Source organism: Phalacrocorax aristotelis, chromosome 22, assembly GCF_949628215.1.
Source record: "Phalacrocorax aristotelis chromosome 22, bGulAri2.1, whole genome shotgun sequence".
Taxonomy (NCBI): Eukaryota; Metazoa; Chordata; class Aves; order Suliformes; family Phalacrocoracidae; genus Phalacrocorax; species Phalacrocorax aristotelis.
The window spans coordinates 2,318,108-2,333,060 of NC_134297.1; the positions used below are offsets into that span (position 1 = coordinate 2,318,108).

The 14,953-nt window shown below is 43.1% G+C and overlaps 1 protein-coding gene across 3 annotated transcripts in view; it reads right to left on the reverse strand.

Annotated features, from left to right (window-relative positions):
* Positions 1–14,953, reverse strand: part of DIXDC1 (DIX domain containing 1) — a 45,115-nt gene that overhangs the window by 24,309 nt on the left and 5,853 nt on the right. For 2 of the 3 annotated variants that reach the window (XM_075116232.1, XM_075116233.1), the window contains 2 exons: positions 2,753–2,882; positions 1,352–1,477 (listed from right to left, as the gene is read on the reverse strand). In XM_075116232.1, coding sequence (XP_074972333.1) covers positions 1,352–1,477; positions 2,753–2,882 — 256 coding nt within the window. Of the gene's footprint in view, positions 1–1,351; positions 1,478–2,752; positions 2,883–6,974; positions 7,112–14,953 lie in introns of all 3 variants that reach the window. The other variant, XM_075116234.1, reaches the window with a different exon arrangement.

The window sequence follows — 14,953 nt, forward strand, 5'->3', positions numbered from 1 at the left end:
AAAATGCCATTAACGTGAAGTCCTACCAGAGCTGTATCTGCCCAACAAGCATGAATAAAATTAAACCCAATGGGACCATGCCAGTAAACGAGGACTATGCAAAAAGGACTGCATTACAGCACCGATGCTTACCTCTGCTTGTTTTGTACAGAGCAGGAAACTGACTGCCACCTACAGGTCACAAGTTTAAATGCTCTGATTAGACCTGGGCCTGCCTTCTATGACCGTTTCCAGCTAACAATTCAGTCAGTTACGTGACAGCACATGATAATTACTGAATGCTCACTGGAAAAGTACAGCAGTTACTGAAGACTACCACTGTACTAGCAGTCACTTCAATTAGCCCATGGAATATGCATTTTCTTTTAATACTGAAGACCAGAGAACAGGAATGCATTTCTTTAGCCATCGCATCCTGTACCATAAACTGTTTGAGCACCTTGCCAATGTTACCTGGTCAGTTTTAATAACATCACACTATGCATTTCCCCCAAAATACACACTAGCTCGAAACATTGATCTCAAGTTCACTGCAAAGATCAGCCATTCTTTCAGACTAGGACTTCTCAAAACAATTTAGTCAACTGGGATACTCAAAGTCCATTAAAATAATAGGGAGAAGGTTTCCAAATATCAGAGGCAGCCTCAAAAAAAGACATCATAAGCACTAGAGGCATGGAGACTGGCTGTTATTTGCTTTAGTATCTGAAAAATTAGACAAAATAAGTCACAGCTTGTACTCTCCTGCTAACAACAAGAGCTGTGCACTCCATGTAGTCCACCTCAGAATTTTTCGCCTATGTCTCATCTGAAGGGCCACAGACAATCAGAACTGCATTCCCTCCCAGTACAGTCAGCAAACAGTAAGGATCAGGGCCTGTCTTCTACTCCACAGATCTATACCCCCACCAGCAAACCTTGTAATACCTGACTAAACCACGCCATAGACATGTGATTTTGCATATTGGGTCTCCTCCCTATTTACAAGCTATGTGAAACAGTATCACAGGCTTCCAGTGTACCAGAAATATTTTTCCCATGTCTCATTTCACAGTAGCAGGTTTATATGTCCTTTTAGTGAAATATTCTGAATCTATGTTCCTCATTCAACGTTACTTGATCTTCTGACTGCTCAGTAGCAGGCAAAAGGCCTTTTGGTTCTGTACACTGTGCTGCTACCAAAAGCAGTGAAGAACGAAGTATCATTTGACCCAAAACTTGTTACTAAACCACAGGAGGAAAAAACCAAAACTATGCACAAACCAATCCATTATCTGTCCAGTATGAAACAAAGACAGAAACAGGCCTTCAACAGATAGAATCGTCTGTGGTGACCGCCAGGGGTACATACCTTTTGCTGATGTCTGATGCATGCGGATCTTTTTTGATGCCACGAACTGTAAGACTTTCTCCACATTTTCCCTCATCTCCTGCTGGCTCGTGGGGTTGACCTGAATGCCATTCAACTTCTCACCAGCTAAAGGAGTGAAAAAACTTTACAGAAGAACTGAACCGCTTGGTGCTGTCACAGGAATTGCTACAGGTGTAGGGCCTGATACTATGCCTTGTCTGGGTACTACAAGAGGCATGCATGGCTTCTTGCCCTGCTTATAAGGTATCCAGTACCACAAATAACTAGATTGGAGACTATTGGGTTTACATGGCAAGGTTTTGGTAGTAGGGGAGCTACAGGGGTGGTTTCCGTGCGAGGTTGTCAGAAGCTTCCCCCATGTCCAACACAGCCAGTGCCAACCGGCTCCAAGACAGACATGCCACTGGCCAAGGCTGAGCCCATTAGCAACGTTGGTGGCACCTCTGGGATAACATATTTAAGAAGGTGTAGAAACTGCTGCACAACAGCAGCCAGGAGAGAGGAGTGAGACTACGTGCGAGAAACAACTCACAGACACCAAGGTCAGTGAAGAAGAAGGAGGAAGAGGTGCTCTAGGTGCCAGAGCAGAGATTCCCTTGCAGACCACGGTGAAGACCATGGTGAGGCAGGCTGTCCTCTGTAGCCCATGATGGTCCACAGTGGAGCAGGCACCGACCCAGCAGCCTGCAGAGGACCCCATGACAGAGCAGGTAGGTGTGGCCCAAAAGGGGCTGTGACCCCAAGGGGAGCTTGCGCTGGAGCCAGCTCCTGTCAGCACCTTTATCTCCATGGAGAGGAGCCCATGCTGGAGCAGTTTGTGAAGAACTGCAGCCTGTGGGAAAGACCCGTGTTGGTGACGTTCATGGAGGAACTGTCTCCTGTGCGCAGGACCCCACACAGGAGCAGAGGAACAGTGTGAGGAAGAAAAACCAGCAGACACAATGTGTGATGAACAGGCCACTGCTCAGGGGGAGGAGGTATTCAGGAGAGAATTCAGGAGTGAAGTTGAGCCTGGGAAGAAGGGAGTAGCTCAGCAAGCAGGTCACTCTTCCAAAAATGTTATACACCAACACCATTCCTCTACAAGGTAAATCCTTTTGTAACTCCATTCCAGCCTCGTGGGAGTTAATATGGTCCCTGACAGGTTTTAGGACATCTGTTTTAAGTGTCTGGTGAAACGTAAGGACTTTAATAGAATTGCATTTTTGATTCGCGTTATGATTATTTTCTTTTAAAGTCACTCCTCCTCTGTCCCCACGAGCTCTGACAATGTCATTACATCTGTCAGTACGCCTGACAGATGTCAGAGCCAAGGCCAGCCTCTTCTACACAAGATTTAAAATTGCAAGATGAAAAATAGTGCCATATGGCATTACTGACCTACAATCTCAATGAGCAAAGCAAGAATGACTCCATCTCGGAGATCTTGTCTCAGGTCTTGGACTGGCTTTATCGTTGGCTTCTTCTTCAGCTGGGAATTCACCCAGGCCACATATGCCTGTAGTTGTTGCTGAAAATAGAAAACAAGACATTTGCACATCATTGCCTTTTCAGGGGGAAGTTGCATAGCTCTCACTTTTCTCTTTACCTTCACAATCTCATTGTATTTGCCCTTGAAAACAAACACCAGCGGTCTCATCCCAAAGCCTGCTGTGCCCTAACTGACATCACTGCACCCTGTGGTGCAGCTCACTCCACGCCAGGACAGGAAGAACTAGCAGGCAGTAGGACAGGATCTAAGCACAGCTGAGAAGACAGCTTTACATTACATTTAATCTAGGTTAGTGCCAAACCAATGCTGTCATCCCCTCAGTTTTGGTGAGGGAATTAGTTCCCTCACAGCATTTAGCATCCCATCCATACTATTTTCTTCCACATATCAAGAAAGTAGAAAACCCACAACACAGAAGTGAGAAACCCTGAGTTATTTCCCATTAAACTATGCCATCTACCAAAAGAAACAACCAGGACAGATTTCCTGGAAAAGACAACAGCCTCCCTCCTTAAGAGTTCCAGCATGGTTCATTTGTAACAGTTCACGCAACAGAGACACCCTGTTGACAGCCCCCTTCCTCCATTTCCTTGAAGCTGCATCAGCATTTCTAATGGCCCAGTTTCTATTTCTCTACATGCAGAACCTGGCTTGCCACAGCACTTAACACCTGCAAGACCTGAAAGCAAGGAGCACTCCCATTGCAGCAGGTCATACTGGATGCTGCTTGATAAAACTCTGTGTTGCCACCAAGAGAAGACATGGGAAACAAACTCCTGGCTTCTGGTCAGTGTGAGGACCCATCTGACTTAAGTGACTGAACGGCAAAGAGCAGATTCACATGATCTTTCCCTTCCCATCCCCCTCTCCGTAGCACTTCCATGGCTAGTAGGAGCCCTGCTAACACTGAAATCCCTTTGGGCAGAGCTGCTGTGGTACATGGAGGGTAAACAAACTGATCCATTTATGGGATTACCTCCCTTTTCACTAAGCTTCCCATTATTCTGACAGTGCAGCAGGTTTTAAGTCTCCATTCCATTATTATCTCAGCAATGTCAGTCAGAGTTTATGCTTTTACAGCCCATCAAAGCCACAATCTGATCACAGCTTTACTCTTAATTATCCTGACATAGGAAATACAACTTTAATCACGCTATGGTTCAGTCTGCTAGTTCAGAAAGGTAACCGGACCTGTATTCAAACAGTTCCACTCACTCAGCAGAGAGCTGGAAAGCAGAACAGAGGAAATTAGCTTGGGGGACTGCCTGATGGCTTTCGGAAAAAAAAAATGTAGAAGTGGCAGATCTCATGCATGCTTGCTGGAACAGACTTGCCTTGTCATGTGGTTTGGATCTGCATGCTCTTCTTTGGCTGTAATGGCAATGATGCATGTCAGTTTTGCCTGCCCAATTTCAGAGGTCTTTATTTTCTACTTAATGCAACTGGGCGCTTTGGAGAACCAACAAGCCTTGACTTTCTGTCTCTCACACACAAGTTGATGACCCTGTTCTGATTTTCAGAACAGCAGCGGTAAATCTTGCCAGCTGCAAAAAGCACCCTATCTCTTGCAGTTGTATTTTAACTGATCACGTGGGCACTGAGGTTCAGTCTCACAACGGTCTAATGCCAAAGCCAGAGAGACCACAAGCCTTCTATTACAGAGATTCAATAAAGCTTTAATTCATTCAAACAAGTACCAGAGAAAAGAGGTAGGTTTGTTTATAGTAATACAGCATCGTAATAGAAATACCTTGATTCATAAGTAAAGATGTACCAAATAGGGTTGCAGCACAAAAGCTGCATCTGAAGTCTATGTAATTTAGGGAAATAATCTTATCACAGTAGTGTTTACTACCTTGTTATATTTTTTCAAATCATTTTACAAAGTTCTAAGCTGTTATATTTTACTAATTCCAAAAGGGCACAGCCCCTTCCAGCCTACAGAAAGTTTGCAATTTTTATAGAGTCTATATGGTTCTATTTAGACACTTCTGTTTTCCAGAAAGAGGGAAAAATAGACCCTTTCACTACACAGTTTGTTTTCCATTTCTTTTCTGTGAACATTCTTAATGTATTTGTAAGAAAGCATTTTTGGCAAACTTTTAGTCTCTCTTAAAAGCATGAGAAGGTTGACACTGTCATCAGGGAAAAACAAGTAACTCTTAAATCCCAGCGCATTTACCTTTTAAACAATGATTATTAAAAGGAGGATTTTGAGGCAACGGAATATGGATGTCACCATTACAAAATAATTTCATACCAGTAGCTGCTCTAATACTGTAGACTTGCATTTCATAGCAGACTTACATTGTTGTTTAGTTGGTTGGTTTTGCCTTTCCCCCCACCCCACTAAAGCGTAAGATTTTCCTGCAGAAGTTCAGACAGTTGGACTGATCAGCATTTCCTCATTTTGTATCCAAAACCTAGAAGACCTAATGACTTTAGCAAGAGACTTGGATTGTTGCAAAGCTAAAAACCCAGGGAGTAAGCTTTCACATCTGGCAGCTGAGGTGAGCAGGTGACTGAACTAACCAAGAAAAAAACAGATAAAAGTTTAGTGACCTAAAAACGGCAACGTGGCTTTAAATGCATTAAGGGACAAAGCTCCCAAGCTGCTCAGCAGAAGTCCCAATAGCAATTTTTAACCTAGTGAGTCAAAAATGCTTTGCTCCACCACCCTCTGTGGCTTCCCTATTAGCTGGCATGAACGGGGCAATAACAAGGACATTATGCACCATACCTTAAAGCCCTACACCTCCAACACCAGCACACGGCCACAGATTCAGTTTAATGAATCAGACCCATGAAAGAAGTAAAACACTTGTTTCACTCCCTCAGAATTCTATTTGTTTCAACACTCAAGACAGCTATCTCAATTCACAACAGAACAGCCCTAAGTACTACCACAGTAACGTGCTGCTTGGATGGACATCAATCATGGCAAGTATTCCAGAAAGTACTCCAGGTGTCATCTTCCAGCACAGAGAAAGAGTTTTGCTAGGATGTATTCTGCCATAAGAAGAACAGCTCTACACATCCTATTCCACCCCAGAAAAATACTCCCTAGCCTGTGCTTGTCACTTGTCCACAGAAATATTCACACCAAAACCACATGCTCCATCATCATTTGTGGCTACAGGCATCCCAGCTCAAACGATACATGTGCCCCCTGCAGTCTCACATAGGTCTCAGCTCCTCTTAGTCAACACAACTCCAAGGAGGAAAGAAAGAAGCTTGGGAACAAAGAAGGGGATGGATGATACATCTCCAAAGGATTCCTCCTTTCCTTACCCAAGGCTGTCCCCGCATGCTTTGACGCTGCTTCCTGACACCAGGGTAGGACATTACATTTTGTGCCTTCTAAATAATTAGCAAAAAGAAGCAGTAACCCCAGACACAAAGCAAACAGGAGAACACAACCCGGACTGAGTAAAGGATGCAGTGTGAGCCTGTGTGCCTAGGAAGCTGGACCCACTAGTCCCCCAAACCTGCTTAAGTCCCCTGGTCTGACAACTGCCCAATTCTTAGCACTTCTCTTGCTTAACTTTTGTCTTTCTAGTTGAGGCGAAAGATCCTGTGGGACCTATTACACTTATTCCTGTCATGCTGTAACTATGCTACAACAGCTTCCTATAGAACCTCCAAACTTCACAAGATTGAACAAATCCCTAGAGCTTCCCCTTGTTGCTTTATAACCTGGTATGGCTGACAGCTATATCCAAGACCAATCAGAGAGGGAACACCTATTGTTCTCTCTGTCTCATCCTCTTCCTTCATAATAATTAAATAATTAGGTGAGTAATTCTTCCTTCAACCACTGACCACTCAGGAGTTTTCTGTTTCTCCATACATTTTGCTTTGAGCTTCTGTTCAGCCAAATCTTAGACTTAACAGGGCTCACACTGCTCTACTCCCACACCAATATTTCTTTCAATATCAGGATTTTCAGAAGAAAAAATATCAGCCTAGTTTAAGATTTACTATGGAGAGCACAGGTTATTAGGATTATGGTGGAATTAAGCTTAATCCTATTTATGTTAACACAGCTTTGTGTTCCAAAAAAAGGCCAGGTTTACCTGTACCTCGCAATGGGAAGAGTAGCTCCCTTACCTGAAGGAAATTGGAGCCCAGATTGCTTCAGCTCATCAGCAGATCATTGTAGTGTGTTTATATCTAAGTCACTCTGGAAGCCTTAAAACACTTTGCAGGGCAGAAGAAGATTATTAAAACAAGGTACCAAGGACCACCTGCAATTGTAAGGTATTGAAAGGTATTTCCCAACTTGCAGGCACTTCTGCTGCAAATTACAGGTTAGCACTTCAACATGCACAACACATTTCAGAGCAGGATTTTACTTTGGATCGTTTATTCAGCACATACCCCAAAGAAGGGTGTTAGACATACTGGCTATAGGAAAACAGCTGTAGAGGTCAGAAGCATGTATCTTTGTGTTTTCCACTGACAGCCAATGATACACAGGAGGAAAACACCGTTCAGGGTCAGCACATTTTTCTCAGCAGCTGTAATCCCTTACTGATAATTAAAATTAAATGTCATTATCTAATACTTTCCACCGGTGGAAGAAAAGCAGTAGCTCTATTGCAAATCTCCTGCCAGTTGTAGGTGCCCTTGCTATTCATATTTACCACCTGCTCTTCAGGGCTCATGTTTCTCCCTTCTCAACCACCAACCAGTCCAGTCTACCTGACAGTAAATATAGGTAAATCACAATGCCTTGTTATGCTACTCTGTCCTTTATTATCAGTGCCATCTACATTACATTGTATAAGGTTGATTTTCACCTCCTCTGAGATGAGAGTATTGCACATTTTGAAGTTCACCAAACCTTCATTCTTGGACAAAATCATTCTTTAGCAGGCAGATGCCTTCAGAGAGCCTGACCTTGCTAACATGTTACAGTAGACTCCCATGACACTCTCTGCTTCTAGGAAGAGATTACTTCTCTGCATTCATTTGATGAATTTGGATCTATGCTTATTGTTGGGTTTAGGGAATCAGCCTGGAAGAATAATGTTTCTCACAGTCTTTACTCTGCCTTTCCTTTATAGCCTATGGACACTGCCCAAGCACCAGGTCTAACAGGGTCAATAATAATAGCCCTCATACTGTGAGGTTGGTCCCAGTATGAAAGGCATTTAGTGTCCTGTCTGTTCAGAGCATGGAACCAAATGTCTGCAACAGCAAAGCTCAAAGGCTAGCCTAATTGCATCGGGATGTAATGTTTAAAGCCTTGTATGATTTCTAAATTTTCTGACATTACCTTAATTAGATGGGAACCATAATTTTCTACCCAGTGTTTCTCCAGTTTGATTGTTTTTTGTTTTCCTTTGAGAAGGCCTTTGTAGAAACAAAACTCACAAGCAAAGAAAACGTTTCTCTCTGCTCTCAAAGCCAGCAGAACATTTTTTTTTTCTGAAAATTGCTGCTTAAATGTGATTCAGGCTGTTTAATGTATTGAGATAGCTCCTGATGCATCCAACAGTGAAAACCACTCAGTTATGACCAGAGTGACGCCAGAATGACCATATGCGTCCACAGGACTCCTCTTTCATAAAACTCTTACTTTAAAGCAGGAGGTGTAATTTCATGCAGAACAACTTTTGGTCTGATGTGTATTTTCAAAATCTTCTATAAACAGCTTGCCTCAAGCACAGAAGATGCCTCAGTACAGCCGCACAGTTTGGAAAAGGTAGCACCCATGCAATCTGGTGCACACCAGGAGACAAATAGTGTGTGAGCTGCAAAAGACCAGGAGTTCCTTAACCCTTCACCCATTTCTGAGTGAAAACATGGGTATTTCCAAGACCCTGCCATGTCTGGACAAGGATTTTTAACTGATTTGCTGAGACCCAGAAAGGATTAACCTGAAGTCTTGATGAAATTCTACCAGCACGTTTTCTGTAACTTCTAAGGTCAATTTCAAAGCCTCTAGCAGCACAAACCTTTCAGAAGAGCAGCCCAGTGATGCCCTTAACCTTTGCTATGTTCTAGGGACACTTAGTTGGATTTTTCTCATCTTAATATAAATCATTTATTTGGTTCAGTGAATTCACCTCAAGTAGTAGCCACCTGTTTCTCTAGCCAGACACAAGAACAGAATGGCCAGTCTTCTACTTTCTGATCTCTTAGTCCAGACCACACTCTTGAAACCACTAAGTCTGATTACCATTCATCGACTGTTCAGGTTTGTGCAAAGGTTTTAGAAAGCAAGTTCCTGCAACTTTAGAAGGCTTTGGCCAGACCTTTAGAAACACTTTAGAGACAGTCCTGTCATCCTGTGTGTTCAGAACAAACATAAAGATTTAAATTGTCCTCCCTGTACGCAGCTTCCTAAACACAGATCTCGCACAGGAACTCATTCTGCCCTTCATTCAGAGTGTCAGGATGCGAAGAACACTGTCTACATCTCCAGAGGGACAAGAGCAGTTTTTGCTCAAATCCTGGCAGTACTGCTGGGTTGAAATGACAGCTGCCTGTGGCATCCTGGCTAAACTACCACGTGTTACTGGGAGGGGAACAAGTGTCTGGTCTACTAAGATTGCAGCTCACTGTCAGACTTGCAGATGCTAGCTCAAGTGCTGGAAGGTCTGTGAAGAATGAAGTTTAGAGTTGAAGCTGTATTTCACATGTTGCCCAAGTGCAAAAAATAGCAAGAATTTCCAGAGTGCTCAGCTATGCAGCAGAACACAATTTTTGACAGCAAAGCTTTACACATCTTTCACAGTCCTTTACCCATTAACAGGAAGAGCTTAAGTGTTAAACAGCAAGGCCCAATTCCATTCAAACTCCCTAAATTCTTTCCACCATTTTGATTTTTACAACTTGTTGCACAGGCAATAGCTGTCATGCTCCATTTCAGAAACATACAAGTTCCAGGACAGGATGAAGTCATTCTTATATGTGCCTATATATACTAGTATTTTATTAATTTAGTGTTGCATTTTAAAATCCATTTGGAAGAGCTTAGTAGATGCAAATATAAGATCTTTTCAAACAGCTCATGAATCCAGCAGCACCACTCACATCTGAAAGACAGTTATGCTCAGTAGGTTGTTGCAACCTAACAATAACCTTGAGTCTCTTCTGAAGAAACTGGGCCTAGGTGGGCAAATGGCAAACACGTCTGACAGCTTTTTATCTCTGTAGAACCAGAGAGTTACTTAATTTGTGCAGAACAAAAGCCTGATGATTCGATTTGCCCTTTTAATATAAGAACCATTTGCCTTCGACTGATCTTTTGCCAAGTCATACCCTTGCTGTCAGACAGTGATCTCATTTGTGCCACCCATCTGTCATATATGGGTATTTTTGTGAGTGGCATCTATGTGTGCTTTCTTCAGACAGTAATTTTGCCTGTCACTTTCATAACACCACATGCAACCATTCTCCCTGCAATTAATCTGTTTTCTACCTATACCTCCTTTAACTCCTATCTCCTGTTTGTAAAAATCCTGGGTTTATTCAGTGTACCTTCCACACCCACAGGGGCAGTTCTATGCACCCTTTTTGTTTTCAGAAATCTGAAGATGGTATCAATTCCTTAAACAAATGCACTATCATTGCAGGCAGCAACTACTCCAGAAGTCTACCAGATAGAAAGTCATGTAAAAGGAATCTTCCTATACGCCTCAAAATGTCACTGCCATTCAAAACCAGGTTGCTGCTTTAGGGATAATTTCTGGCACTTTTGCAAGATGTTTTAGTGCCTCTGCATTTTCCCCAGTCTGGTATTTTGAGGCCCATTTCTCACACAGACAGTATTTCTATGCAAGCATACAGGCAAAAAGCTGAGCCACAAGAGATATTTTACTGTAAACTGCCAGTACTTTGGAGCACGTGATTCACCCTGAATTATCAAATCGTTCCACTACACCCAAACAAAGTCTAAGGTCTGTCTAAACAAGTTGCACTGAGACATCCCCTGATGCTCAGGAGGGAAAAGGAACATTGTTCCTTATTTAGCAGAATGCAGTCACTAGCCCTGTACAGACAAGGAAATTAAGCTTTGTGAAGAGACTGAGCACACAGTAGGTCTGAACAGCACTTTTTGCAGGTGAGAACCTTTCATATGAAGAGAAGAGGAAGTGACACCCAGTGACGTTGCCTGGTCCAGGATGAAAACAGGGAGTCAGGGAAAACGGCACATTTAGGGGACAGACTCTGTTCCTTAGTCTACCAATGACTTGCTGTGAATTTGGCAGCCCACTTTACCTCTGTGTGCCTCAGTTTCTAGCTATAAAGCAGCTGTACTAGTTTTTATGTTCCTTGTAAAATGCTTTGATAAGAATATCTTTGACTGCTACTGTGCAAATGCACTCTAATACACCCTGCCAAAGGACAGCCACTGCTGTGCAGCCTGGCTTAGGCATACAGTAAACCTCAGGCAGAGATTGAATCCTAACTGCTCAACCCCATACCCTATACAACAGCAAATACATCCTTCCCTTGCTGATAGTCCTATTGTTGATCAGGCACCAGGGCTTTGGGAAAAATGGATAAGAACTCCTTCTAGAGCAAGCAATTGCCTGCTAAAGTACGTCTCCATGTAAATTCAGGTGTGGGAAGCCCCAGCTGTGTTTTCTGATGTCTGTACTTGAGGCTTAGCAGAATTACAATGCAGCAGCTGCCCACTCTCTCGCGGACCAGACAGGCAACCTGGCAAGGTTCAGGTAGTTCTTCAGATCCCAGCCTTTCTCACTCTGGCCAAGCCTTAAACAAGTGTGCCTGACTATCCCGTGGCTGTACCAGTGTAATGGGGTGAACTGGATGAAGGAGAGCAGAGGCAAACCAGCTCTCTTCATATTGAATCTTATTATCTATAAATAGCACTTATTGCAAGGAGAGGGTAAGCGCAAGATTCTTCTGCTAAGATCACAGCAGCAGAGAGACTTTTATCACAGATCATGCATGTTACACCAAGGGGAACAGAACAGCTTCCAAAACAAGACAGTAGCAAGTCCATACTGCCAGAAAATTACTTCAACCAGAAAAGGAAACCAAAATCAAATCCAGGTCATTTCCCACAGCAAGGACTCATCTCACAGGTAGGATACCATCTAATCACCTCAAGTCCACCAACAGATACGGCAAACTTTGAAGAGTGAGGGAGAGAGACTGTATGTGTGGGAAATCCAGGAAATACCTCCTGCAGATGCCACTCAGCTAAGAACCCACTACTCAATGGAAAATATTACATTAAGCACTTGGTGAGGGGGCAGGCAATGAGCAGCCTGCTAGGGAGAGAACACAGCCCTGCCTGCACTGCACCACTTCCTGCACGCATACCGCTGGGAATTAGCAGTTCTCATATAGCAAAATGTGTAGGTATTTCCCCATGTAGACAGAGACTTATATGATAACCTTGCATTTCACTCTGCTGCTGTTGGGAGGCCCTGTTTTCAAAACAACCTCTGCTTGGGCTCTTAAAAATTCACTGCCATTTCACTCTCTGGAGAAGACCCAACCCCAGGCCTGTTGTTCACTGTAATCTCAGAGGGAAAAACAGCTACTTGAAATTACTTATTGTACACAAGCAACTACATAATTAAGACTGACAGAGGAAATTATCTTCCAACTTGAAAAAGAGAAGGTATATTATTGTTAAAATATAGACACATTAATGTCTTGGAGCTGTCAGGCCCATTTCTGACACACTTCTGTGTGCCCCATCTGTTTTAAAGAACTGACAGAAGTGTGAGTGCATATCTCACATAAACTGAGTTTCCTGATGAGAAGAGAACAAGCTGAGGCCACATGGACAGAGTCACCACAGAGGAGACTGTCCCCTCTATGATTTCCTTGCATTATAAACTACAGCTTTTAGCAGCCATACATTCCCATGCCACCATCCACCTGTGGGATTGAAATATTTAGCTGCCGCAAGAGCAGGATAACTCTCAATGAATAGCAGGGAAACATCTTCAAGGCAGGGTAGTCCTTTAATGAGAGAGGGGCAGGAGCTGTGTGATGCCCACAGCGGAGTTACCTACATTTCAACAGCAATCAAAAGTCATCTTGCTTTACATGTCTGCAGGTGACACAATGTATTTTGGCCAGGGACTCTGAAAGGGAAGGGAACTACACTGGCTTGAACTTGCAATTTACAGGGCGCCTTTAGCAATCTGAGATTATGTTAATCATGGAGGAAGCATCAATCTAACAGATCTGTGAAGAACAGGCATTAATTATAGAAGGGACAACTATGCTGCATTCTCCATCCTGCTCATGAGATAATGAGGCTGATGGGGTGTCCTTCAGCCAGCAGGACAGAGAGAGGGAAAAGAATGCAAAGGAACAAAAGAAACTTGCCTGTAGCATCTTGGCTGTGTTGGATAACTTTCCAGGCATGGATTATTTGTCAAAGGTGCAAGATAGAGACACACAATCAATATCCCTAGAGAAACTGGAGCTATACCTGGCCTCTAGGTTGCAAGCATGTGTAAGGTTGCACCTGAGCTCTGCACACACACCTAGTAGCTTGCTAGCAACTTACTACTCATATATGTTAATGCACAGATTTGGAAAGTACATCCTTGTATTTCAAGGTATCTAGTCACAGAAAGAGTCACCTGGCCAGAAAAGGTGCTCTATCAAAAGAATAGACACTGAATTAGAGAGGCAATTCCTGCAATATCCCAGTTCACTGCTTGTCTTAATTTAAGTCTGATTTTTTATCTTGCATCTGTTTTTATACCCAAAGATTAGGTTTAGTAGCCACTCACTTCCAGCCTTTTAACATCAGAATGCTGTGTTGGGATCAGACACCTTGGGACACTCTTTTACATTCAGGAACTTCTATAAATAAGCACCTAACATATAAAGCGATAGGGGAGGAAGTACAATTGGTGAATCAAAACAGAAGGCATGGAATTACAGGGTTTCTCACTCCTTTCCAGTTGTGACTGTGATGTGATGCGATGCATATCCTTGGCAAGTCACTTAACCTCTCTGTACTGTAGGTTCTGCACTTGCAAAATTGATTTTAATCTTACTTTTGTTATAATGTGAAGTGTGTGATGTGGCAGAGAGATCCCAAGTGGGAGACATGAGAGTGAATCTGTTTTTAAGGTGGGAGATGGACTTTTTTCCTACAGCTGAGCAGTCTGTACGTAAACCCAGACAGTCAGGGTGGGGCTAGCACTGAATGGAAAACTGTTCTTTGCTCCCATTATTAATTATATTATTAATATACAAGTTACTATTAGCTTATACCAGAGAAGGATAGTGCCAGAAGATGTGCTTCCTGCCCTCGAGCACAGGAAGTGTAAGCTTCAGCTAAAGCAATACCTTCGCAAGCTAAAAATGAGACTGAGATACTCTGTGGAGGAGGGGATGGAGTATTTATACAGTTACACTGAACGATTAAAGGAGACCTGTGGCTAGGGTGAAGCTGTGAGGCTTAATACCCAGTTTGTTTCCCCTGACCGGTGCTGTTAAGCACAAGAACAATATTAGTTTTCTGTGAAGAATGAAGTATGGGGGCAGAACAGTCAGGTGGGGGCTGAGCTTTGCAAGAATGAGGAACCACTAAACAAAAAAAAAAAGGCACTGTGCGCTCTAAGAAAGAATAAAACACACCAAGAGGTATCCCTGCGACCAGGTGAGAAAGCAAATAGCAGCCGCTGTTTGGATTCAGCATGAGCCCCCAGAGTTTTCCTTCCTTTTTAGCTTACAGACAGGAAATCATGCTCTAGCATGGTCTGCACGATGCACAGCCAGGCAGTAGGTGCCCTGGCATTTTGTACTGAGTCCATAGAGAGTCTAACGGAACTAATTTTTTCTTCACCCTAAAAAGGGAAGCCGACAGCAGTCTGCACTCCCCATGCAGTTACAGGATTCCCATCTCTGGAATTTCTTGATACTTCTCACTCCTCATTTTATGATTTATTACTCTTCCTAACAGCAGAGTAAGCAAATAAATAACACTTTTAAAATTATATTTTCCTGACCAAGATGAATTTCAGTCCCCTAGAGATTCAACCTACAGAACAAGACGGGGGAAAAAAACAGCCAAGCCTGCTCTTTGTCAGCCTCTCCCAAGAAATGTGTGTCCACAAAGCAGATTTACA